General features: G+C 37.4%; 1 protein-coding gene across 7 annotated transcripts in view; it reads right to left on the bottom strand.

Annotated features, from left to right (window-relative positions):
• Positions 1-321: 321 nt before the first annotated feature.
• The window catches only part of Tjp1 (tight junction protein 1), a 110806-nt gene continuing 84492 nt past the window's right edge, over positions 322-26635 (bottom strand). For 3 of the 7 annotated variants that reach the window (XM_008849551.3, XM_017802315.2, XM_017802316.2), the window contains 13 exons: positions 24596-24678; positions 23618-23828; positions 23222-23322; positions 19753-20103; positions 19185-19421; positions 17658-18533; positions 17425-17522; positions 15601-15828; positions 10988-11154; positions 7842-8316; positions 5652-5869; positions 4373-4516; positions 322-1842 (listed from right to left, as the gene is read on the bottom strand). In XM_008849551.3, coding sequence (XP_008847773.1) covers positions 1748-1842; positions 4373-4516; positions 5652-5869; positions 7842-8316; positions 10988-11154; positions 15601-15828; positions 17425-17522; positions 17658-18533; positions 19185-19421; positions 19753-20103; positions 23222-23322; positions 23618-23828; positions 24596-24678 — 3284 coding nt within the window. In that variant the 3' untranslated portion in view covers positions 322-1747. The remainder of the gene's footprint in view (positions 1843-4372; positions 4517-5651; positions 5870-7841; positions 8317-10987; positions 11155-15600; positions 15829-17424; positions 17523-17657; positions 18534-19184; positions 19422-19752; positions 20104-23221; positions 23323-23617; positions 23829-24595; positions 24679-26635) is intronic. The other 4 variants (XM_017802317.2, XM_008849553.3, XM_008849555.3 and 1 more) reach the window with 4 other exon arrangements.

Genomic DNA, 26635 nt, shown 5'->3' with positions numbered 1-26635 from the left:
CTCACTATGCAAAGTGCTTGCCATGCAAGCATGAGGACCCAAGTTTGGACCCCCAGCACCCACATAAAAGCTGAGTGTGGTAAAGCACCTCTGTAACACCACTGCTGGGGGTAGAGGATATGAAATGGAGACACAGGCAGATCTCTGGAGTTTGCTATCCAGCCAGCCTAGCTGACTCAAAGTTCCAGGGTCAGTGTGAGGAAGACAGGCAACACTGACCTCTGGTCTACACACTCATACACACAAAATTGAAACAAAACAACAAACCAGGATTATAAAGTTGCTTGCACCTAGAAACAATGGGCAAACAGACCAAACCAGTACTTTATTTTAAAAAGTTTTATTCTGCAGATTTAGAAATTTGAGATTTTTAATAACCACAAAAGAAATCCAGTCACACCTAATGATTATTAACAGAATGTAGTGGTGTATTATCTAAACAGAAGACGTGCTGATGTGCCATAATAAATTGTCTATTAGTAAAAAAATACACTTTAGGGCACAGCATTGTATCACAAATTACAATAGGGATACTTTGCAAGAATTTAATCAAACTAGAGTAACTGTATCTTTTAAATGCAGCACTTAAAAATGTAACAACTCTGTGCATTCTTTTTCTTAAAAAAAATGACCTTGTATGTGTAGAAATGCTGCTTTATTGCTGCAGAGGTCAAAGTTCAAGGCTCAAGAGGTACAGGAGAGAAATACAAAGGTAGCCTTTAGAAACTTGGTTTTGTTTATGTATAAAAAGGTAAAGTTTATAAAAGTTAATTTACAAACCAAGAACAAAAGTGGTATGCACGCATTATGTACAAGCATCCTGAAAACATCAAAAATTTCGAATGCATAGCCAAAAGAACAGAAAACCACTGCCCTTTGTTTAAAAAAAAAAAAATCCTTAAATCACACCATTATTTTCTTCTGGGTGATCACACATTTCTGAAACCATCAAATCCACAATTTACCCAATCTTTTCTCAATCTTTTTCATGATACAGTATCTAGATATGCACAAACCCCATAAAACCTTAGTAATACATAGTGAGAATGATCTAAGAATTAAAAACATGAGGGTAAGGCATTCCTGCTGGTTAGTATGTCTGTGATGATATGGTGAATTTATAGATCCAAAGAGGCCATGGAACCAGGCTCACATGCTTTGGTGTCCTTCCTTAAGAAAAACATATTTTCATATACAATAAGTAATTGTCTTCATTTGACCCTGCCCCCCCCAAAGTTATAAATTCCCTTGCTGTACATTTCTGTTAAATCCACTACACTGGTTATATATTCCAGGTGCATTTAAAAAAAAATGTGTGCACATTACCTCATGCATAATAAAGGAAAATGTGTATGCTAGGCCGGGGTCATAATAAAAGTTTGAGTGTACTTTGGAAAGAAAACTCAAATGCACCCCCATTTAACTGGCTGGTATTTTAACGGAAATCAGTATATGAAGTTAAGCAGTGACCATAAAAAAAGTACAAAAATCATTTATAAAGCAAAATATCTTTGAACCTCAAGCGAACACTGACAGTTCTTCAATCACAAACATGCAGTCTGCAGCATGTTTTCTGACCATGGTTCAGGGGCATGCTCATCAATCTTCATCAGTTCCAACAATTGCTTAATACTAACAATTGTAGTATCAATTCTAAGAAAATATAATACTCAGTAGAGTGGTTCCATTTAGATTTAGTAAGTTCAATCCATGTTCACATTATTTAATCAAATTCCTATATTAAGAATTAAAAGTGGTCAATCAGGACAGAAACACAGTTTGCTCCAACAAGATAATTTGGATCTCCAGGAAGACACTTGTTTTGCCAGGTTTTAGGATCACCTATGAGAGAAAGGGAAGATGATGTCATTTATAGTTGGATGAACTGTTTTTCCACAATGCTTTGCTATTATGAGGCAAATATAAATACATATATTTGGATGTAACTTTCTTCTTCTTCTTTTTCATAATAATAATAATGTTCTTCCATCAAAGCTCCTTGGTACTATATTTTAATGTAGGCAGGCTGGCTGAAAACAATTTGAAAGCTGTTTTAGAGGTCTCTTATGTTATCAAGTTCATTAGCCTTTTCAATAGGAAAAAAAAGTTCTAAAAGTTCATATGGCTGAGACAGTCCCAGTTTGCTAAATCTACAGAATTATTAATACCTTTCTTTTGGACAAAAATTATGTGGTAACTCATTTGAGCTGAGTATGAGAAGACATTTCCTCACACTCAACTACTGACCAACAAAGGAAATTCCAAAAGTTCTACAGAATTTAGTTTCTGAAGAATCCTCTCACTTACCAAACTAAAGCCAGCAAGCTTGTCCAGAGCTAATCCAGCTAGACAATAAACTCATTTGTGGGGCTTTAAACACCCACTGGCTGTGTGGGTCTGATGCAGGTCTTGGGCATCTGAGTTTTTAAGGCGCTCGTGGCATTTCAGATTTGCACACTGCAATAAGCCCTGGCAGTAGGTATGGAACAATGGCATGTCTCTGGTGTATTCAAGTAAATCGAGACTTTTTCTTCTCTTATAATAGTTCCCAACCAGGACTGCATTCATGGGACAATGTCTAGAGATGTTTCACAAAAGGCATCCATGAAGCAGAGGCCAGAGAGACCACTACATCTCTTGCAATGCACAGGGCAGCCCCTACAAATAAAATTATTTGACTAAAATGTTAACTGTAGTAGGTGTGCACCCTATGTACAATAAATAAGCTGTACATCACATTTAATAATAAAATTAATGTTTCTTTTGAAAGTCACTGAATTTTAGATAAAGACGGGCTCATATATTACTATAGAGAGGGAATTATTAAGGCAATGACACAGAATTGTGACAACTCTGGAAATAAAAAGTGTCAGCTTTAGGCGTTGCATTTCTTTTTAACATACTAATGCACTAGTTTTTGCTCTAATTAAGGCAATACTCACCAACTCTACAGCAACCAAAACTGAAGTTTGTAGTAGCAATGCATTCTAAGGTCATACTGGACTACATAAAGGCACATTTATTTTCTGGGTGAATATACTCCAATTTAACAAAGAAAAAGTGTGGTTCTCAATCTGACAGAACAATATCATATAAAACACTGGAAATAACAGATATGGAAATCATCTCTATATTATATTAGAAAAGGACTGCTTATAAAGCAAGTAATTGCAGCTGTCAGTTATTTTAAGGATTGGTTCAGAGAGCATACATTAAAAAATTTTTTATTATTTTTTATTCATTTTATGTGTATGAGTGTATTGCCTGCATATATGTAAGTCCACCTGTGTTGTGCAATGCCCTTGGAGGTCAGATGGTGTAGGATCCCCTGGAACTGGAGTTATGGACAGTTGTTAGCTGCCATGTGGGTACTGGGACTTGAACCTGGGTCCTCTGCCTCTGTAAGAGTAGCCAGTGCTCTTAACCACTAAGCCACATCTCCAATCCCTGAAAGCATACATTTTGAGGACAGTCTGTTAATTTAGAATCCCCCCACCCCCCAGCCAGCCTGGAATTTGTACAGCAGACAAGTTGGACCTCAAACCTGCGACAATCTACCTGTCCCCGAATGTCCATTTTAAATGCTCTTTAATTTTTAGTTCACCGATTCAAAAGAGGCTAACTAAAAGGTTATTCAATGGAGTCCCTAAAGAAATAGCTTTAACTGGTATGTTAAAATGAATTATTTTTTTAGGAAATACATACTTATAGTGGTTTTCTACTGGATTTAAAATCTGATCCTATTATAAACTGTATCATAAACCTTAATTTCATCCTGTGCCAAACTGAACCTTAGTAACACACATTGATTTATAAAAATTTAGGGGCAAAACTTAACATTTTTTTCTATACATTCTCTGAAAGTAAATTATATTGGTAATAAAGACTGACTCATGTTACTCAGGTAAGAAATACGAAAATGTAATAGAGGCCTTGAAACTATGATTTGATCAGAAAAAAAAAAAAAATCACTTAAAATAGTGTAGTAAAAATTACTTAAGAGGTTTATACTAGAAGAAAAACAACCATGGCCAAGTATAATCACAGTGGAAGATCTTTTCTCATTTAAGTTTTTTAAATATAAATATTCTGTAAAGAAATTTTGTCAATCCATCTAAATTGATGGACCATAAAATTTTTTAAATCCCAAGAACAGCCAGTCTTTAGCCAAATCATCAATTTTTTAAAAGGCAGAACTACCTTTCCACATGAATTTATAAAATATGCACCACAAATATGTCTGTGATATTTACAAGGCCATAAGGAAGAGAGCAAAGACCTGCTAACATTCAGCATGGGGAGCACCAACAGCTCAGGTAGTAATCAACGACAGTACCCAAAGACCCCGGAGGACAGAGTGAAGACAGCATACCCGACGAGGAGTCGGATGATTTTAGAGCAAAAGACCAACCGTCAGGTGTCATAGACGCACAGTGTGGTAAGCGCAGCTCCACGGGTTTCAGGAACTTGAGGCCATGTGGCCCACACATCACTAAGGGGCTCAGGAGAGTTTCACCTGAAGTCAAGGAAGGGAATGGGCAAGAGGTGAGATGGGGTCTTCCTTCTTGACATGTAGTTCTCCTCACACTTCTACAACTTTGCACTTAAAAGCCAAATGAGGCTAACTCTCTAGCAGCACTGTCTGACCAAGAAAAATACAATGGAAGCTATAAATGTAATTTAAAAAATTTAGTAGCCACATCAGAGAGAAAAAAACCCAGATATTAATTTTAAAATTTTATATAGCTTAATGCGGTAGGAACAGCTAAGTCTCTGAAGTCAGTATTTTACATTTCTAGAATCTTTCAATTAAAAACAGTCAAGTTTCAAGTTCTAAATAGTCACATTCAAACAGTGGTATTTGATTGTATAAGACTATAGCATAAGATATATTTAAATGTACTTTTTGGAAATATTACATTTTCCTTTAAAAAAATTTAAAAGACTTTATTTTATGTGTATGAGAACGTGCATGACATGCTGTATATGTATAGAAGTCAGAAGACAACTTGTAGAAGTTGGTTCTTGCCTTCCACCATGTGGGCCCCAGGACTGAACTTGGTTGTGAGGCTTGACGGCAACCGCCTTTACCCAAATGAGCAATCTTGCTAGCCTCTATCTTCCTTTTTCAAGGGTTTGCTATAGGTGCTTTCAGGGATCAGGCAGGGCCAAAAGAATAAGGTGATTTCCTTCACTCTGCTGAGCCTATACTGTAGCTAGCTTCAGGGCTGAGCACTGATGGGCTGGGCCAAGCCGTTCTCAGTAATGATCACTTACTTACTTCCTGAAGATGAAAGGGCTGACAAACATGGTTAGGTCTTAGGTCAGCAAGACAGCCTGGCAGTCATAAGTGAGGAATGCCCAATGGCCTGTCACCTGACATCAATTTTGATTTCACACTGAAAGTAAAGTATGCTGTGTGGAACCTCATTGTGGCTTTGCTGTGTCCCACCCACCATGTGCCAGTGATACCACTCCACTGCAGAAAATGCATTTGAGAGGCTCACTGTTGTAGAAAGAATATGTTGTGGTTGCCCAAAACATGAAGAGATCCTGCTAGTTTATTCCGTTGGCTGGGCATTATAAACTGTGAAGCAAACTCAGGGCAATGCTGGAGTTTTTACAGTGAAGCAGGAAATAAACATGCTTACCTTTCTCTTTATCTAAAGGTGGGAGGATGCTGTTGTCTCTGCAGACTTTGAAATAGATTTCTTGCTCAATTCCTTCAGGAATAGCTCCTTGTGGTATAATGATACTCACACCGGTTTCTATGGAACTCAACACACCACCATTGCTGTTAAATATGCCTCGGGCTGTGGCCACCACAGTATGACCATCCTCATCTTCATCTTCTTCCACAGCTGAAGGACTGAGGGTTAAGAAATGACAAGTGACATTCTTAATAATGTACAAGAGCTTTTCTTTTTACAACTTTTATAGTGTTTAATTTTACTTCTCCAAGCAATTTAGATGTTTGTTATTTAACAAGGTAAGTTTTTATTGAAAAGTCTTTCTCACAGGGATAACTAAGAATATATCCTTCCTGGAAAAATCAACTGTCATTTGGAGGTAACTAGTCAAGTTACTGTAAATACTGGTGGAACTTCAATGTATAAAATCTGATACTTTGCTCACCTAACTACCATGGGTCTTAAGTAGCATAACTTAGCATCCATGAGACAGGTGCTTTACAATTCATGGTTCTTCATAGTTCCATTTGGTAACATCTTGTTTCCTTGTTAGTAATACATAAAACAATGATGCAGGCTGGGAATGTAGCTCAGTGGTATTACATTTTCCCAGCACTACCAAAAAAGAAAAGTGCATCTTATAATGAAGAACAAGTCAGACCGGATAGAATCTCACCAGGAATTCCAGCGTGCATACATTGCCCTTCCTTAGCACTCCCTAAATACCAAATGTACAAGCTGCCAAAGGCAAAGCTTCCAGGGCTCCAAAGATAAAAATTGCTGTTATGGTCTATCTCAAACACCCAAGAAAGAGCAAATAAACTTAAGTCAAAAGATTATAAAGGCAAAGAGGACAAGGTATCAACAATGGCTTCAAAATTGGAGGTTTAAACTATCAAGACTTCGAGAAGCCAAGTTTGGGGTCAGAACTTTGAGGTGATTCAAAAAAAAAAAAAAACGGACAACATACAGTACGCAAAAAGATGCTGTAGCTTCACTCTAGTAAGACTACAGGGTCAGGGACAGACTGTTTAAAAAAATTTTTTTTTAAATTATGTGTAAGTGCACCCATGCCATGCAATGCCTGCAGAGGTCAGAAGAGGGCGTCATATTCCCTGAAACTGGAGTTACAGGTGGTTGTTAAGATGTTATGTGGGTGCTGGGACTCAAACCTGGGTCTTCTGCAAGAGCAGCCAGTGCTCTTAAATGCTGAGTCATCTCTCCAGCCCCATGGGACAGACTCTTAAAGCACAACAAAAGGGAGAAGAGCCCATCACCTGTGGCAGTAACACCATGTAGGCCCTGCACAGCAAAAGCCTGGCTGGACTGACTACTTGTGAGGCTCAAGGTCAAGAAAGTTGCCTGATATAATACCCTTTCTCGAGAAGTAGACTGCAAATGGCCCTCCTGGCCCTTGGTTCTGCCTGTGAGTCTTTCTTTTATGAGTGACTTGAGGTTAAGCTGAGTTGGTATGTGATGAAATGGGTCTGATCAATTATTCAATGAGAAGATAGAAAAGACTGCCAGAGTGAGGGTCTAGATAGGCTCAACCATCTTACTCTTTTTAATAGTGATTTTGAGATCATTATATTCTATTTTTTTCTGTATTCTTATTAAATAGATGAGAAATATAGTTTATATTTGCAATATTCTTCAATTGTACCCCACTGGTGGAAAGTTAGATAGCTACTGGAAGCCACAGTTAGCTAAAAGTATGGCTCTGAGATTAGATTCCCCTGGCAATATGATCCTGGGCAAACTGTTTTCTGTCCCTCATCTCCAGTTATTGGTATTATAGGGATTATGAGAACAGCTACTCAATACACATGGTTATTAGCTTTATAATTTGATTAACATCTTGTGTGTACATAATGGCATTCATTGCAATTCAGTTTACAGGTGGAATTTGAGTCATCATTTTAAGTTCCAAATCATACAAAGTACTTCTAACTATAGGTACATACCTATAATCTTAGCATTTGGGAAAGTGAGACAGGAGGATTAGAGTTCAAGGATAGCCTGGGTTATATAGAGTTTAAGGCCATCCTGGGCTACAGAGCAAGGTCCCCATTTCTAACCATCTTCCCTCCCTGTTTAAAAAAAAAAAAATCACATAAGACAATGCTTTCAACAAAGGCAAATCAATCTTACCTCACAGGAACAGCTTTAGGCACTGTGCTGATATTATTTAGTTGATATTTGGGCTTATCTGCATGGATAGAGAAAGTCTCAACTCCACTGTCAAACTCAGGAGGCTGTGCTGAACTATGTGCTTTCATAAGAGTTTTTGGAGAAGTGGGAGTTTTTGAAGACAAGTCAGGTTTATGTACAGTTTCACTTGGCAGAAGATTATGATTGAATTTTGGACTTTCAAACTTGCGTTCAAATGGTCGGGCAGAACTTGTATACGGTTTTGGTGTAAATCGATTATATGCTGGAGTGACTGTTTTCTGAGTCTGTTCAGCTCCATTAACTGGAGCTTTCTCTGGGAAATTTTTCTGGGGGTAGAAAGTCTGAGCAGTGTCTTCTCGGTTTGGTGGTCTGAAAGTTGTTGGCTTACTCTGAGATGGAGGTGGGTCTGGTTTAGACATAAAAGAATTCTGAAAATCCAACGATACTGAATTGCCTGAAAAACAACACATAAGCATTAAAAAAAAAAAAAACCCTGAAAATCATTTTAACAACCTTTGATGTCTCTGTTAGCATAACTTGTCGTGGGTCTTTTGTGTGATACTGACGAATATGTGATACTGCTAGTGTGTTCTGCTGCCGCAGATTCAGGGTCAGGCCATAAAAGCACTGACCTCCTGAGACTCATATCTTGAGTAAGTTTGTTCCACTACTTAACATAAATTAGAAAAAGAACCACAAATTTGACTATGTGAAACAAATCAGTATTGAAAATTCAACTATAATCAAAGCAAAAAAAAAAATTACATACTGGGAGAAGATTTTTATAAAATGTATAACTGATAATCAGCATTAAAAATCTATAAAGTACTAGAGAGATGGCTACTGGTTAAGAGCACTGGCTGTTCTAGTAGAGGACCAGCATTCAGTTCCCAGCACCCACACGGTGGGTGGCTAACAACATTCAGTTCCAGGGGATCTGACACCCTCTTCTGGCCTCTGTGGGCACTGCACATACATGGCACACATATTTCATACATGCAGGAAAAATATTCATACACATAAAAGACATGTACTCTACCAATTAGGGCAATATAAAAACCAAACAAAAAATAAAGTATGAGATATATCACACACAGGAAAATGATGAAAGTGAGAAGTTTGAAAATACCAAGTGTTGGTGAAGATGTGGATTACCAGGAATAGCAGCTATGCACTGCAGGGAGCAGTATAGAATAATATTAACTGAATGAAAGGAAACTGAGGTTGGAGAGATGGCTCAGCAGTTAAAAGCACTGGCTGCTCTTAAAGAGCACCCGAGTTTGATTCCCAGTACCCACATGGCAGCTAACAACCATCTGTAACTCCAGTTCCAGGGGATCCAACACCCTCTTCTAAACTCTGCAGGCATTGTATGATATGGGTGTACTTACATGCAGGTGATATACTCATACATATAAAATAAAAATATTTTTTAAAAATTGAAGGAAAAATGATACTGTTTTATAAACCCTCAAAAAACTGAAAAGGTAGGAACATGGTCATAAACTCTTTTATAAAACTAGCATAACTGATACCAAAACCAGATAAAGCCATTTCAAGAAATTAATCCAAATTCTTCATGAACATAGAAATTTAACTTACCACGCTAAAAGAATAAAGGGGTAAAGTCATAGGATCATGTTAATGTGCGAAAAAAATACTTGACAAAATCCTTTCAACAAACTAGGAACAAAGACAATTTCCTAACTATGATTAAAAAAAAAAAAAAAAGCACCCATTAAAAACAACAACAAACTTTTACAGCTTGTAAAATTACAGGTGAAATAAGTCATTCTTCCTTAAGATGGAGAACCAGTAAAAAGATACCCAAATTCACCAATTCTTTTTATTTCCCTTTTAAAAAGCCTCTTACTATGCACAGAACTTACTATGCATGTAAGCCCAGGCTAGCCTTGAACGCACAAACCTCCTCCTGACTTTGCCTCCCAAGCACTGAAACTATAGGTATGCACCACTATATCCGGCTGGAACTCTTTCAGTACTGTCAATGTGTGTGTTGATTTGTCTGGTTGACCCTCAAATCTGACTCACATGAAATCTGAGAAAAGTAAGAAAATGTCAAAAAGGAGAGCAGATAAACTGTGTTATTCTTAGGGTAAAATGTTATTAGCTAATCAAATGAATGAGCTGGTTTACATTATTTACCTTAAGATTTTCTTGAGGAATGTAAATGTAGAAAGACAAGGTATGGGATATTTTTGTGTAAAACTGTATAGCTTTCTTTAAAATTTTTTAAAAATTACTTTTATGTGTATGAGTGTTCTGCTTCATGTCTATACATGTGCTATGTGTGTGCAGTGCCTGTAGGGATCAGAAGAGGGTATCAGTTCCCTGGAACTGGAGTTATAAACAGCTGTGAGGTTCCATGTGGGTGCTGGGAATTGAACCCAGATCCGCTGTAAGAGCGGCAAATATTTTTAAGTGCTAAGCCAGTTTTCCAGCCCCTGTATGGCTTTCTTATGTTTATATTTTAAGACAGAGCACAACACTTTTTACAAAGCACTATTCAAATATTTTAAAATTTTATTACATTTTACTAATTTATTGCATATGCAAAAATGTGTGTGCCTATGAAGGTTAGAGGACAACCTGCTGGAGTCTGTTCTCTCCTACTATGTGGGTCCCGAGGAACAAATTCAGATCGTTAGGCTTGGTGGCAAGCACCTTTACCCACTGAGCCATCTGCATGGCCCTCAGATACTTAAATTTAGACATGCCAGTAAAGAAATACTACTTTCAATGAGATTTGGAAATTGGCATAAAATTATGTTAAATCTTTTTAGTGACAAGGTTTGGCCATTCATAAAATCAGGAGACACATTTTCTTTTTAACTGTTTTTATAGACAGGGTCTCACTATGTAGCCCTGGTTGACCCGGAACTCACAGAGATCTCCTTGCCTCTGCCTCCTGAGTGCTGAGGTTAAAGGCAGGCACCAGCATGCCTGACTGAAAAATGTTTTCAGCCAAAAAAAAAAAAAAAAACCAAAAAACCCAAAAAAACCTTACTTTTCACAAGTCATCTAGCTTCCAAACTAAACTGTAGGAGTTTAACTTCCTAAACATTACTGTATTATAATGCTATGTCAACTTCTGAACTTCCTACCTTCACTCTGAACACCCTTGGAATGTATGTGGAGAGAAGAGCTGGAGACAGATGGAGCTGGTGCGGTATACTGTGAGGGCAATGGGGGAGGAGGAGGCGTGGCCTGGATTGGATCATAGCGTTTCTCACTGAAGGATCTATCCACAGCATCAGTTTCAGGTTTTCCCCTATTAAAAAAAAAAAGAAAGAAAGAAAAGAAAAAAAGAAAGAAAATGCCAACACTTGAAAATGAACTCACTTACAAAACAAGCTTAAAATTTAAAAAATATGCATCTAGAAATGTCACAATTTCTTCTCAAAAGTATGGATAGCTACACTACTAAAATGTACAAACAAATCCAACCATTCATCAGCACAAGAAATGTCAAGACAGCACAGATACTTGAAGAATATTAGTAAAACATCTAGAAGATATCAATTAAAAGGCGGGTGAAATTTTGGGTATACTTTTAATACTTAATTGTGCTTTTGCAAAAACGTATTGTTGGTAGGTCTAAGGAAGTCTTGCAAATGATTTGAGAATCATCTTGGCACAAACCTTTCTTAAACCCACTTCTAATTTTGTGTCTTAGGTACAGACGCATACTTAGAGCACCATGACACATGATGCCGTAGGCCCAAGGTCAGCAAACTTTTTCAGTGAAAAAGCTAGATAAATTAACGTTCTTAGCTTTTGAATGCCTCTGTCACAGCTATTCAACTTTGCTGTTACCAGCCAAAATTAGACATAGTAAGTCAAGGAATGGCAGAGTAGTACTCTAACAAGACTGGAAAAAAACAGGCCATCTTTTACTTTAAAATATGCCCTGATCTGCTACTCTTTTGCTCTGCTTAGAGACTGCCAGAGTAGTAGATACTGCTTTGCAAGGTTTGCTTAAAAAATTGTGCCACATATCCTTATTTTTTCAGACTGCCAATTGTTAATATATAACATAAAATTCAAAAAGAGAAATCTAAATAGACCCATAATTACAACACTGCCATCTGAACCTTATTGCAGAGTGCCAAAGCTGCACTGGCTTTATGTGCACAAACAATAACATATACATTTGAAATGCATATTTATTTTCACACAAGATTTTTGTTGATGTCTAGTTTTATGATTAGCTTTAAAATCATGCTGGTACCTTGCTTTCCAGTATTTAGCCTTAAGTCTTTGAAGATGACATTAAGAACCTGAAAGTGCACATAATGCCAATGACAACAGTGAGGGACATCTCAGGTAACAGCCTCACATCGATGCCAGTCTTACCACTTGATGTTCCTTTTCAAGTAGTCATAGCTAGTGTAAGAGCCAAGAAATCTAGGTGATGGCAAAGCAAGCGCAATAGAAAAATGAAAGAAAATGGTCAATCTAACTAAACAAATTTACAGCAAATGGAACTCAACTGTCATTTAAAAATATCAACTAACATCTACAATCTCAACAGCATTTGCTTCACAAAGAACATACCGCTAACTCATTTAGCCAAAGAAATCACCAATATATTATAACACAGAAACTTAGCTATGCTCTGCCTGCCCACCCATACCACCCATTTTAACTGGTGTTGCAATGAAGAGCAATGTCTGTGCTGCTAATGGTGAGGAAAGAAATTAGCCATGCTGGAGGTGGTAAAGTACTTGTCTGTCATGTGCCAAGCCCCGAGTTCGACTCCAAGTACCACCAAAATATAAAAATAAAAACAAAATGGAGAAAGTAATGAACCAAGTCAATGAGCAGTAACTAGGTATAATCAGCAGATTCTGAATAAATGATCCCAATTAAAGAAAGATTGGTAAAGAAAGTACATGGGTAAAGAAAGGAAAAAGTGATAAAACTTGGTAGTTATACTGACCCCTTAATAATGTAAGGATGAATTAGCAAATGGAAACATATTACCTTTGAAACATGGCTATGATTAATTATGCTATGTTCCTTTCTAGCAAGCCCTCATCCATTTTCAGGAGTAAGCTAAACCCTGTGGCGGGTAGAACCTTTTCTGAAAAGATGTCACATGTGACACGGATTCTTTCTTCTAAATAATGCCACGTGCACATGAACCATCTGTCATTAATCTACCTCCTATACTTCATTCTTAAAAAGCAAAATGGAGGTTATTTCATTCAAAGGCAATAAATATACTTGTGAAAATCATTATCATTACTGGCTCCTCCCAGAGCTGTGTTGACTAAAAACGAGGTGGGTGGCTGATGCGACTGGCAGAGTGTGTCCTTTTATTGAGCTCCATTAACTCGACAGCTTCTGTTTACTAGGCGGTGTTTTTGATACTGATTGAAAGTTATATATCACAGGTAAGCTGTTTCTATCCTCCAAAATCAATTAAAATAAAAAATACCTTTCATCTGGTTCCCTGGGAACTCTTTTAATTTACTTCTTAGATCTAAATGCGCTTTTTAAGGCCATATCCTATTTGTCAAGTATGTAGAGGGGATAATGTATCCCTTTGTTAAGGCTATAAGCTATTTGTCAAGTATGTAGAGGGGATAATGTATCCATTTGTACCCCTGGGCCCTCTACTGGAAGGAATTAATGAATTTAATAATACACTTAAAAATGACCACTCAGGCCAGGCGTGGTGGAGCAGTCCTTTAATCCCAGCACTTGGGAAACAAAGGCAGATGGAGTTCTGTGAGTTCAAGGCCAGCCTGATCTACATAGCAAGTTCCAGGCCACCTGGGGCTACAGGGAGACTCTGTCTCAAAAAGACCAAAACAACAAAACAAAACCCAGACCACTTAGTGGGTCAAGGTGCTTGCTGACAAGTTTGATGACCTAAGGTCAATTCCCAGGACCCATATAGTGGAGGAGAGCACCAACTCCCCAAACCTATGACCTTTACCCATGCAAGGTGACTCCTCCTTGCCCAAATAAATAAACGTAGTTAAAAAAAAACTATATTTTATATATTTATATATATATATATGGGACTGCTACAGAATCGTATACATGCTCTGCCTTACAAGCAGAGTGAGCTCACCAGGTTGATACTACTGGGTGCCTGTGTAGTACTGAGATAGAAGAATACATTACTTAAGGAAATCTCCACTGCAGTCCACAGTGTATTTCTTATAAACTGGTTTCTTCAGTAGAAACAAAGATGTAGAGATTTAAATGTTCTAAATCTTTGTCTTAGAAAAGCGGTAACTATAAAATTTAGGTTTTCAATGTTAAAAGTTTCAAAATATATTAGAAAAGAATTTCACTCAGTAGTAAATGACAAATGATAGTCTCAGATAGTCCTAAGTATCTTGTTTAGTAAAAAATTGTGTACTTTCTGTTCTCAAGGCAGGTGTAGAAAATGGAAAATATTCTTATCCTTTCAAAGTTCCACACATGAAATTAGAAATGAAATTCTGAAACAAACAAAAATGTGTGCTTTTAATCTTAAGGCACAAAATTTACATGGTATGACTTTTGGTGTGTCAAAGTGGCTGGTCTGAATTATAGTTGCAGTTAATCAAAGACTAATATAAGTGCTATGAAGGATTTTTTCAGATAGACTCTAATTATTAGTCTCTCACCTCCTTATGGTAAGTTCATCAGAAGGGATGATATGGTCTGGCCTAACCTAATCAAGTGAAGAATGTAGTCCTTCCCTGAGTTAGAGACTCTCCAACACTTCTTGGTGTTAGAGATCATCTGCCTTTCAGATGATCTGCTTTTTGACTTAGGACTTGCTCAGGTAGCCCCCATAATTGCATATCCACATCCGTTTTTGTTCCTATGGATTTTGTGTGTAGAGGAATGAGCTCAGCAGTGCCTATGTGGGACCACGCCCAGCTTCTTGGCTCCCAACTCTGTCAGGGCCAAGCCAGAGATGCGGCACCAGCAGGAAGCAGGCACAAGAAAATACAACAACACAGAAATCAAGAGAGGGAACAGCACAGGCAGAGAGAAGACTGAGAGCAAAGAGATGCACTACGGTATGACTGTCTTTGTCATTTCACCTCACCTGATCTTGTTTTCCTCACCTATCGAATTGGACTACAAATCTCCCCAAATCCCCTAAGCTCCAACAATAAAAAAGACAAGTACTTTCTTGCCTTTGGGAACAAGACCTAAACCAAAAAACACTTAAGTGTTTCTCCTCAGTTGGAAGCAAAAGCAGAAATAAGGAAAAGAACCATCATCAAATGTGTACATCTACGAGGAGGGACTCTGAAGATTCACCTAACTTTAGGGCCTTCCATTTTCTTTTTTCCACTGAAATTCTTTAATTGTAGCAACTTTTCTTACATAAAAACTTCATTTAGCTGATGTCAGAGTTAAAAAAAAAAAAAAAAAATACAACAAAAGTCCATTCATCCCAGTCCCTAGAAAGTATGTACAATGTATAGCCATGAACTGTACCCACTTCCTATTTTTGGAGGTAGGATTGCCCTGACCCCAGCTGGTCTGAAACTCTCTATGTAGACCAGGCTGGCCTTGATCCCACAGATATCTGCCTGCCTCTGCCTGAGAGTGCTGGTGTGTGCCACTACTCTCAGCTCTATGTCTAACTTCTTTAACTACACATTGAATTGCATGTGGTTCATTCTATCTACATTATGCAAGTGAAACTGTTTCCCATCTTAGTTTTAAAAGATAAGGCTTAGGTGAAATAACTTACTTCGAGGAATAACTAGAAAAATTTGGCTGACTCTGAGAATGAACTGGTTTGGCAGGCTCGGAGAGATGGCTGGCAGGAATATGTGAAGGAGGCTTGGTCTCAAAACTTCTTCGATCAAAATATGATAGCTGTTTCCGGTAATATTCTTCATCTTCTTCAGGGTCATAATGATTTGAACGAACAATATCTTCAGGTGGCTTCACTTGAGGTTTTTGAGGTTCTGGAAGCCTGGCAGATAATGAGTAACAGATGAAACAAAATTTTAGATGTTAATTTCACCAAGATAATGGAATATAAAAATCTTATTTTGGGTGGGGCAGGGCAGGGTGGTACATACCTTTAATCCCAGCAGAGGCAGAGGCAAGTGGATCTCTGTAAGATGGGAGGCCAGCCTGATCTACATAGTGCGTTTAAGACCAGCTGGGGTTACAGAGAGACCCTGTCTCAAAAATTACCCCCACCACACCCCCACTGTCCAAAATCTTAGGAGTTTTTTTTCCCTTTTGTGGGCAGAGGCCAAGGGTCAACCTTGGGTGTTGTTTCTTAGGAGCAGTCTACTTTGTTTTTTGACAGGTTCTCTCACTGGGACCCAAAGGCTGGCTAGCAAGCTCCAGGGAGCCTGTCTTTGCCTCCTCAGTACTGGCACTACTAGCATAGGCCACCATGCCTATTTTTTTATGTGGGTGCTAGGGATAGAACTCAGGTCCTCATGTGTGAATGGCAAGCACTTAACCAACTTAGTCATCTCCCCAGCCCCTTATTTTGATCTTTTCACTGACTGTTATCTTCATTTGGGTTTTAACTGAATAGTCAAACAGCATAGATACTTCAAGTTACAACATACTCATGGTGTATACTCATATTTAAGTGCCTTCTGGCTCAAAAGTCCCTTAGTACAACTAAGTAAGTTCAATGGTTATTTGTAAAGGTGTCTTACAGCAGGCTAAAAGCTTAAGGAGGAAGAAAAAGGGAGAAATAACCAAGAACTGCAGAACTGCTCAAAGTGCACCTATCCATCTCAGAAACAGTGACAGACTTTAAGAACTATAAAAGAGATTTTTAAGAACTTTAATCCAGGATCAATAAATGAGTTTCATATTAGCAAATAGCCCTATCTGTCCAAAATTCTAGAGGGCAGAGAACGACAGGAAACAACTTAAGTTATTGAGCAAGTCAATATGATAGACAGTAGTTCCTTCATATTACAAAGGAGTACATAGAACATATAAATTTAGCCCAGTCTATCACTTTCTGGCAGCATGAGACCACAGCTAAGTAAGAGAACAGGGCAAGGAACAGTGGGCCAGGTTTCTCTATTCTAACATATCCTGTACACTACTTAATCCAGAGCCCCTAGCCTTAACATCTCTCTTTATAATGCAGAAAGCAGCAGTGTCAGCTTATTATGATGTGATTATTAGCACAATGGAAACTTTATGCATCCCTAAATAGTAGTTTTAGTGATTTAAACTAATTTGAGTTTTTTCATACCTACTATCTTAAGAGTTCACACTCTTTTGACAGTACTTAACATGGAGAAAAACAAACAAAAACCCCAAACAGCATGGCTTTTGTTTCAATCATTTGCTGAAAAGCGTTTTCAAAAAATTTGTTAGTAAAGATATAACCAAGATTTGTTACAACAGGAGTTATATTAAAGCTCTTTAATTTTTTTCACAGGATCAGTATTTTAATTAGGAAAGCTGGTTGTTTGGGTTTGGTGAATAAGATCCTCCTTTTCACACCTTTCCTTTACTAACACAGTAAATGGTTTCTCCTTAAGAAGCTAACCTTGGTTAGTATGATGTCACCTAGCATACCCACCTATAGAGTGTTTTGTCATGTTCACTAAACTGATTCTGAGGAGTAGGTTTAGGACCAGCAATGGAAGCACCTGGAGGTTTAGATGCTATTTCTGGAGGCTGCAGAGACAAAACAAAGATGACCAAGGAAGAATTACAAAGCAGTCTTCATTAAAGGGAAAGGGGAACTAAGATGCATCTGAACTGCTCTTTGCCAGTGTGTCCAGACGCCCAGGTAGCAAATTACTTATTTACCTTAAAGCTGGCAGTGTCATTCATATCTTTCTTGTTCTCCAGTGATGCAGATCTTTTGTTTTCAAACATTTTAACTCTGGTGAGAACAGACTGTGGTTTCATTGCTGGATCCTCCTCTTCTTCAGTTACAGCTGTGGGTGGAGGCTGTAGTTTAGTAGCTGAGGGCAGAACTTCTGGCTTATGCTGAGAGGAAGGTATCAGAGGAGGGACAACTGCAGCACCATGGAACGGCTCATAATGGCCTGCTTTGGAGGTAAATCCTTGTGGTGGTGGTGCTTGCTCATAACTTCGTGGGTACTGATCAAAGTATTGCTTGGGCTCAGATGACTTAGGACCTGCTGAAGAATAGGGCTGTGCTTCTGGCCTGTATCTGTTGTGCACCTCATATCCAGGGGTTGGCTGTTCTTCATGTCGGAGGGTAGAGGTTCTAGGTGGCTGCTCAAAACGTGGTCTAGTGTCATAAGATAGAGGGGCTGGCTCTTCAAAACGTGGGAAATAACTCCGTTCTGAAGACTCTTCAGGATGCTGTCTGGAGTCAAGATCTCGAGGGTGTTGATTATCAAAAGAAGGCCGAGATTGGTAGGGCTGTTTGTCATCATAATATGACCACTGGTCTTCATAGGTAGGGATTCGATCTTCATATCGCAGGCGATGGTCATAGTTCCGAGAAAACTGGTCTGTGTAGCTTGAGGAGTCATACCTGTATGTGGGCTGCTCCAGGTCCCTGCTGGCTTGTTTTTCTACATATGGAAGTTGGGATTCATATGCCAGATTTGGCTCTTTGTCTAGCCTCTGCCCTGGATGACCAACAGATGGTTGTTTCAAAATATGGTTTTGTCTCATCATTTCTTCAGGATATGGATCCTTTCTATATACCTGCATTAAAAATTTACATTTAAGGACAAAGACTTGTTTTAAATTCTATTCTGTTTTATTAGACAATGATTAAATATTAAACTATGATTTTAAAATGCAAAAATGGCATATTTTACCATTTATAACCAGGAAAGAGAAGATTAGTGGAGAAAGCTAGTTTAATGAAAGCTCAAAATTTATGCTGCAAGTAGGGGCTTTTATGTTTTAGCAGTTACTAAATGAAAAGTGAGTTAAAGATAATTATTTAATTTGGCAGAAAATGCATTAAATGACTGATTCCATTTGATTTTGACACTGAAGATAAAAATCACAAAAGAAATTTATAGACATAATTTAAATAAGCATAAAAATGTTTATAATGAGTCTCAACTATGTATTAAGGAAGTCTGGAAGATACTAAAAAACAAAAAATAAAAGTAATACAAATACTGAAGCACAAGTCTTAAAAGGCCTGATCTCAAATAATCAGTATACCAATGGAAGCCATGCAAACTACAAAACTGAAATGATCTGTATCGATTGGACAGCACTAGAGTGTAGAAGCCCACAGGGGAAAAAAGGCAAAAGGAAAACTTAAAGGGCAAAGCAAAAATAATCATGTGCCAGATTGATGGAGAGCCACAAATTAGTACAACACTGCAGCACAGGTACCTTTGTTGGATCTACATGCGGCGACAATGATGGTTCTTGATCTCTTAGCATTATGTGAGTTGCCTCAGTACTTGTTCTTAAAGAATCAGCTTGTGGTGAGTGAGAGGTGGAAGGAGCTGGGGTGGGCTCCTCCAGTCTGACATTAGTTAAATTTACATTAGGATTAATTGTAGAGGCTGATGATGCTGGGTTTGTTTCAGGCGAAAAGTAAGGGACTGGAGATGAGGCTTCTGCTTTCTGTGAAGTGTTTAAAATATTTTAAATATAGTATTGGTTTACTACTAATTTTCCACTTCAATTTATAGTGATTGGTAAACATACACTTTAGGTGTGCCGAATAACAATGTTCAACTATGACCTCATGTACTATATTTTTGTTGAAATACTCAATATAATGCTGTGTCAGATGAACATACAAAATTTAGAATTAAGCCCTTGGTACTCTCAATCTGAAATTAAGATTAAATTGTAATCTGGGAAAGGAAAATGTATATTTTTAACTTATCACCACATTCTCAAATTTAATAATGCACCTCTAACTAGAAAACGTCGAATGCTTGCTGCTTACCTGTTGAGAGGCTGTCTTAAGTCCAGGGGAGTCTATTCTATGAATAGGTTGTGGCTGCGCTTGTGGTGAATAAGGAGGATATGTTTGGTTTTCATGATGCATTCCAGAGGAGTCCTCTCTTACAGGCTCAGAGGACCGTGTAATGGCAGACTCCGGTGGAGTCCCCACCTCATCATTAAGAGTTTCATCTAGTTCTTGATCAGTGTAGGCCCCGCCTTCTGTATCTGTGTCTTCATAGTCAGAAGTGTGTCTACTGTCCGTGCTATACATTGAGTACTCACTACCTGGGGCTGACAGGTAGGACAGACGATCGTCATGCAAATCAAGGTCATCACTTGTAGCACCATCCGCCTGGGTCAAATAAAAGTAAATTAAAAATTTTATTCAGTAGTTCTTTAAGAGATGGCCTTTATTTTACAAGGGAGATTGATAAGAATATTCTTTTTTGGAAAAACCATATCTACTTTCTAGAGAGGAAAGGTTGAGAAGATCGTACAAGCATACATGCAGACAAAACATAGCATCCCCTGAGATGTGAAGGGCTTGGATGATGAAATAGAGGTTGGCCAGCCAGGACAAAGCTGGACTCCAGGGCCCAGACACAGAGAACAGGAAGGAACTCTGCCACGACACATATTTATAAACCTAGCCACTAGTTTTTCATCCAAAAGCAAGGTGAAGAAGGAGAATGCTACCAAATCAAGCTCACACAAACAAGGACACACTGACAGAACAGCGTATGTGAAAACAGCTATGAAAATAAACCCCACAGTCAAGCTGAGTAAGAGATAATGTATTTATATTTAGAAAACAGCTTTTTAAAAGTTGCCATTGGGTCCTTAAAGTTTCTATGAAACAACAGAAAACTATCACCTATGTGGTGGTTATCTCACTCAAGTAAGAAGAAATTCTCGTTTTTCATAAAAGTAGTGTTCAATGGATGGAAAGGGAAACATGCTGTTGTGCTTTTCCAAGTAATTAAGAGTTGAGTTAATTTTTAACAGTCTATGCTGATAAGCTTCTGAGTAGATCAGAAAGAAAATAAGAAATATATGAGGAACTATGAAGTTATAATCAAAGGACTGTCACTGGACACCAATTTGAAAACTAGTACTTAGATTAAGTAGTTTCTGAAGATCTTGATTAGCCATTGCGGCCAGTTAGGCATGAGAACTGAAGGAACTGGAATCCTGAAATCAGAAGAAATTTCCTCCATTCCAGCATGGTATAAATGAGATATGTAAGACTCATTCTCTAGAAAGATGCACTAGTATTAACTAGCAGGCCTGGTGCGACTCTCTAAGTCTGCTATGCTAGGAACATGGTCTTGGGAGCCAGACTGCCTCAAAAGAGCTTTTCACAAAGTCCCATCTTGGTTCATTAAGAGCCTGACCCCAACATTGCTTTTCTGATAGTACCAGGGTACATCAGGCCTCTGTGTGGCTCTGGCTTTCATCAGAATACCTCCTAGGCTAGGGTGAGAAAGAATCCTAGGGCTGTGCTCTGTTATAGGAGATTCTCCCCCACTGACCTCTAACAACTGTAATGGCTGTTGCTAAAGAGAAGTCTTCTTGCTATCTAGTCTTTAATTGATGGGGAAGTATTTAAAGCTTGCAGAAGAATAACAGAATCCATCAATCCACCTAGCTTTTAAACCTAGTTTAAAATACAGACAGAAGTTAAGCAAGAGCTATGGGCAGTTTTGAAGCAGGAAATATTATGTCTTAATGTCAAGAAAATCTCAGGATGACCTTTCTTGATTTCATGGGGAAAATGAAAGAGTGTGTCAGATCTTGTAAAAAAGGAACTCTTTGTGGTAATTAGGTCAAAGTTCAGTAAAGCCAGTGGAATGAAGTACCCCTCTTCCCCACTAAGCTGTCTATTCTGACAAAATATCCTTGGATGGAAGGGGAAAGGAAGAGAAACCAAGGGTGATTTAAGATGCAATACGTTCTCTAATTTACAAAATACATCAACCTGGCCAATATTAAATGTTCTATTTTTCCCTATATAAAAGGCTGAGATAATCCTTTATTTTAAAACCAAGCAAATAACGTTAAGTATACAATAGTATTACAAAGAGAAATCTTAGAAAATTAAGATTTGTGAATTAAAAAGTAACTCTCAGGCAGGTAAGTATATATTGTGGAAAGACTTATAGAGTTCAGTAGAGTAGATTATAACATTTGACTTGGCAATTCTCTTAGTATAAGAATTGTGTGGTTACAGAAAATTAGTATGAAGAAGACTCAATTCTTTTAACAAATGCCATGAAAGTAAAACTTAGCGTGCTGCTGTAAAGTGGGGTAGTGGGGGTTTTCTACTTTGGTTTTTCCTATCCAGCATCTAAGCCAACATGTGATTCTAAGTGGTCTACTACCCCATCTGTAGAGTCCACCTCCCAAACTGGTACATAATGAGAAAACTTATGGTTCTGATGCTTTATTATAGTTGAGAATTGTGATGTTACCTCTATATGGAAACAATTAATACTTTTTCTTGCAGAGGCCACATGTCTCTAGATAGGAGCACATGGTCCTAAGCATGCAGCATGCACTGCCAGAGCATCTGTACAACAGCCAGGCAGGGGAAGGGAGGGGCCATGCAGGGGCAAAACACAATAACCAAACCAACAAGGCAATACAAAAAATAAATAAATAAATAAATAAATATAAACAAACAAAAAACCCAGAGGTATTTTCAATATTTCCTATCAAACTTTATTTATAGCACAAGGATCTAAAGAAGATAAAAGATAATAAAAACAAAGGTTCCTTCAATAGTATACTTTGAGAAATGATTAACTCTCCAAACAAGTAAGTAGATCTTCTCCATCAAAGGTTGCTATAAAACCTGGCTAACAGAAGAGAGTAGTTACTTTAAAGCTGTCCATTTTTGTGTAAGTAAAATCAAAATTCAAGCCAGAAAAGGCCCACTGCTTCGTTTATTATTTTCCTGTATATAGTAAGGATGTTAACAGGTACCATTAAGGAGAGGTGGGGGAAATTGCCAAGGTAAAAATGTAAAGGCATACTTCAATGGGATTTTTTCACTTTTAATACTTCTCAGAGCCTTTAATATGCTGGTGGCTACTATGACACTCTTCAAGGTGCTGGGAGCTGGCAACATTTCCCACCCACTGCTTTTAGAGCTTTCTTTTCACTTAGGCCACCCAAATCCCTTTCTTTTCAGAGAAGGAAAGTGAGTCAAGTTCAAAGTTGTCATTCCTCATCAGAATTGTTTTTCAGTGTAATCTGAGAATTCTTTAACAGAGAATCCCAATAGAGTGATAATTTAATTTGGAGGAAATTTAACAAACCTTCAACTTTTCTAACTCCTATGTATAAATGATGTAAGTATTATAAAAGCTAACTTTCCCAAAATCACTTTAAAATCTTGATCCAGTAAGAAAAAAGGTTTAATTAGTTGTATAATTTAATGAGTCTAAAAGTACTAGGAAGTGCCTTACCTTCCCCTCAGAAACCCATACCAGCTGGTTCTGTTGTTGCTGAATTGCTTCTTTCAGTGCACCATACCAACCATCATTCATTGAGTTTAAATTAATTGTAGCTGAAAATGAATTAACAATGTAGATTTATAGTTAGAATAGTGCCACAAGTGAGGAGAATTTGTTCAATCCTTTTCATCATCATTATCAAAAGGATGACACTGGAGGACACAAATATTTGAAATTTCTATTTTGCCATTCATTATACATCTCCTTTCAATTAAACATTTTCTTGTGGCTTTTAAATTAACAGTAAGCTTTCTAGGCAGAGGTCATAAAAGCTTTAGCATTTAATATTTTTACCTTCATATTGTTCTTTGAACATTTTAAGCTGAAAGAAGGCTTTCCTATACTCACTTGTAAAAAGATGATGATTATTCTTACGAAGTTTATGAGACCGTTCATATAATTTCCTGGCACTTTTCCGAGATTCTGGACATAACCTCATTCTCATTGTTTTCACACCTTGCTTAGAATCAGGGTTAAGGAACACGACGATTGGATACCACTGGGCATAATTAAGACGATCAACTGCATTAGGTGTTACATCTAATAAAGCATGTTTGTCCTAGAGACCAAAAGATATATGTAAAAATAAAAAACATCATTAAGAATCATTACCTTCAGAAAAAGCCACAGGCTCTATTTCAGGATTAACAGAACTCTGAATTGTATGTCTCAGGAGTACTAGTTAAAAATTTGTAATCAGAAGTTAAGTCAATAATTTCTAGCCCAATTAAGAAAGTTTTCATCAGCTATTTTTAAGATTAAGCCACAACACTTGCAAGCTGACATCTGTGCTGAGTTAATGAAAATAAGTGTAGTAATTTAATGTTCCTGACATCTATCATATACACTCTGAATTGTACTGATATAATAGTCTCTTAACTTCATTTGAATACCACTTACTTTTATAGTAAAGATCTTTTGATGCTTACAGTAATTATCTTCTTGAAAGTATTATTAACTCCTTTATAAAGTCAAGGTTTGATTTTTTTACACTATATCAGCAACAGTATTAGGAAAATTCCCTTATGCTTTCATATTAAATTTCTCCCCACTCAAAAACATAAACATTATGGTTTATAAAGAAAGGCAAACTTAGGGGCTGATGGCTCAGTGGTTAAGAGCACTGGCTGGCTCTTGCAGAGGACCTGGATTCAGTTTCTAGCACTGATATGGCAGCTAATAACTATCCATAACTCCAGTTCCAGGAGATCTGACTCCTTTTTCTGGCCTCCAGAGGTGTTGCATGACACAGAGGCACTCACATACATGTAGGCAAAACACTCATACACACATTTAAAAAGAAAAAGTCAACTTTTAATAACTTACTTGATCTATTATTTGTTTTATTGTATGAAGGCGAATAATACCAGAGCTACGTTGGTCAGTTCCAGCATCTCGAGGTTCACTTTCTATTCAGGAAGTCAGGACAAAAACAAAACATCATATTTCCATTGGTTAGATCAGTATTTCTCAAGTACTGGGCACTACTGACATGCTGGGCAACTTCTGTCAGGGCTGTTTTGTGCATTGTGGCATACTGAGCAGCACAGACTCTATCCACTAGAGGTCAGCAGCAAATAATCATGAAAGGCCCTCTTCATTCACTGTGAAAACCAGAAATGTCTCCACTAGAGGGCTGATAACCCCAGATGAGGCAACACTCTCCTACCCCTCTGCCAAGAGACCTATACTGGGTTAGACAAAATACTTCCTAACAAGACCAGGATTAAAAGGCAATTGAGTCACTTGCTCTGGGTGTAAAATTAAGGGAGCATGTCAAAAAGCTTTAGTAATCAAGAAACAATATTTTGAAACAGCACTTTTGTTAAGTTGAGAGCTGGGCAAAGGAGATGGCACATGCCTTTTATTCCAGCACTCTGGAGGAAAGGCAGGCAGATCTTTGTAAGATGGAGGCCAGTCTGGTCTATATAGTGAGTTCTAGGCACCTGGGGCTACAGGCGGACCCTGTCTCAAAAAGACCAAACAAAACAAACAAAAAAAAGTTGAACCAGTTATAGTAAGTGGAATCTGAGGAACAAGTAATTTTAGAAAACGAGACTATCAGGAGACAAGGCGTCACAGGAAAGCAGGGTGACATACAGACAGAATAACTGAGGAAAGAGATCAACTAGGACGTCTGTTGAGAAAATGCTACTAATCCTTGAACTGATTCAAAGAGTTTTATTAAGTATACTATCTGAAGTCCTTTATGTGCTGCTGTGAAGTAACCTGAGCAAACTGATGTATTATTCCCTAAAGCTAAGCTCTGGAAACTGTCACAACTGCTTTCCCTGAATTTAAAACCCACAAGTTTGGTTATGGATTGAATCACCACCAGCTTGTTCAGATGAAATGTTATCTACTATACAATGAACAAAAGATTCCTGCAGACACAAGATGAATGAGAAAACAAGTATTTTTTTAATTTGCTCAAACTTAATATTATCATCTGTCTGTAAAATCTCATATTTAAGAAATAAAGATCCTCATTTAATTTCATCAAAACCAAATCAAAAGCAGTATTATAAAAGGAAAATGTGCAGATTTTTTTTAACACCATGTAGTTGGAAATGTTGAGGATCTTATAATGAAATTTGGGAAAATCCTCTGGAAATCAATAGCAATTACACATATTAACAGACATAATGTGCTCAGATCCTATGGTTTATTCCTTTCTATGTCTAAGAAAACCATAGTAAATACAGAAAAAAATATATTCTTATAGATATAAATCTTGTGTGAAGGCAAAATATTAAGAATTAAAATATGAACAGTTCCTTTTTAATAGCAAAATATAAATTAGAAAGAAACTGCATAAAAGAAAAGGTAGTCAAATCACAAACTTCAAGACTAACAATAAAGAGAAAATATTAAAAACAGTTATATCACATTTTGCAAAATATGGTTTATATAGGATGGGAGAAATTTAAAAAGGTGAAATTTAGGGTGGTAATAATATATGTCAAAATTAACTTTAACTTTCCCAAAGAGAGTGATATATAATTAGAAAAATGCAGTTTAAGTTTTCATTATTTAAAGCAAACCAAAGTGGTCATGACTTAAGTTGTATATTTAAATTACCATAATATTCAAACTAATGAAACAAAGGATCTGTAAACAAAATGCAGTAGGCATACAAAGCACTACTTCCTTAATATATAATACTATCTTACTATGCATGCCTGCAATAATAATAAATAATAGCATTAATCATACATTATTGCTCTTTCACATATTTCTGCTATTTTACTGATTAAAATCACTGGATTCAGTCAGAAAGGGTTCAAATAAAGGTCAAGCTTTGCCATTCATTAGATGAATGCCAAAAAGAAAGTTTAAACTTAATGGACTAGTAGCAACATTTAG

Source organism: Nannospalax galili, unplaced genomic scaffold (assembly GCF_000622305.1).
Source record: "Nannospalax galili isolate Female #2095 unplaced genomic scaffold, S.galili_v1.0 scaffold124, whole genome shotgun sequence".
NCBI classification, from domain to species: Eukaryota; Metazoa; Chordata; class Mammalia; order Rodentia; family Spalacidae; genus Nannospalax; species Nannospalax galili.
This window is presented reverse-complemented; position numbering and strand designations above follow the sequence as displayed.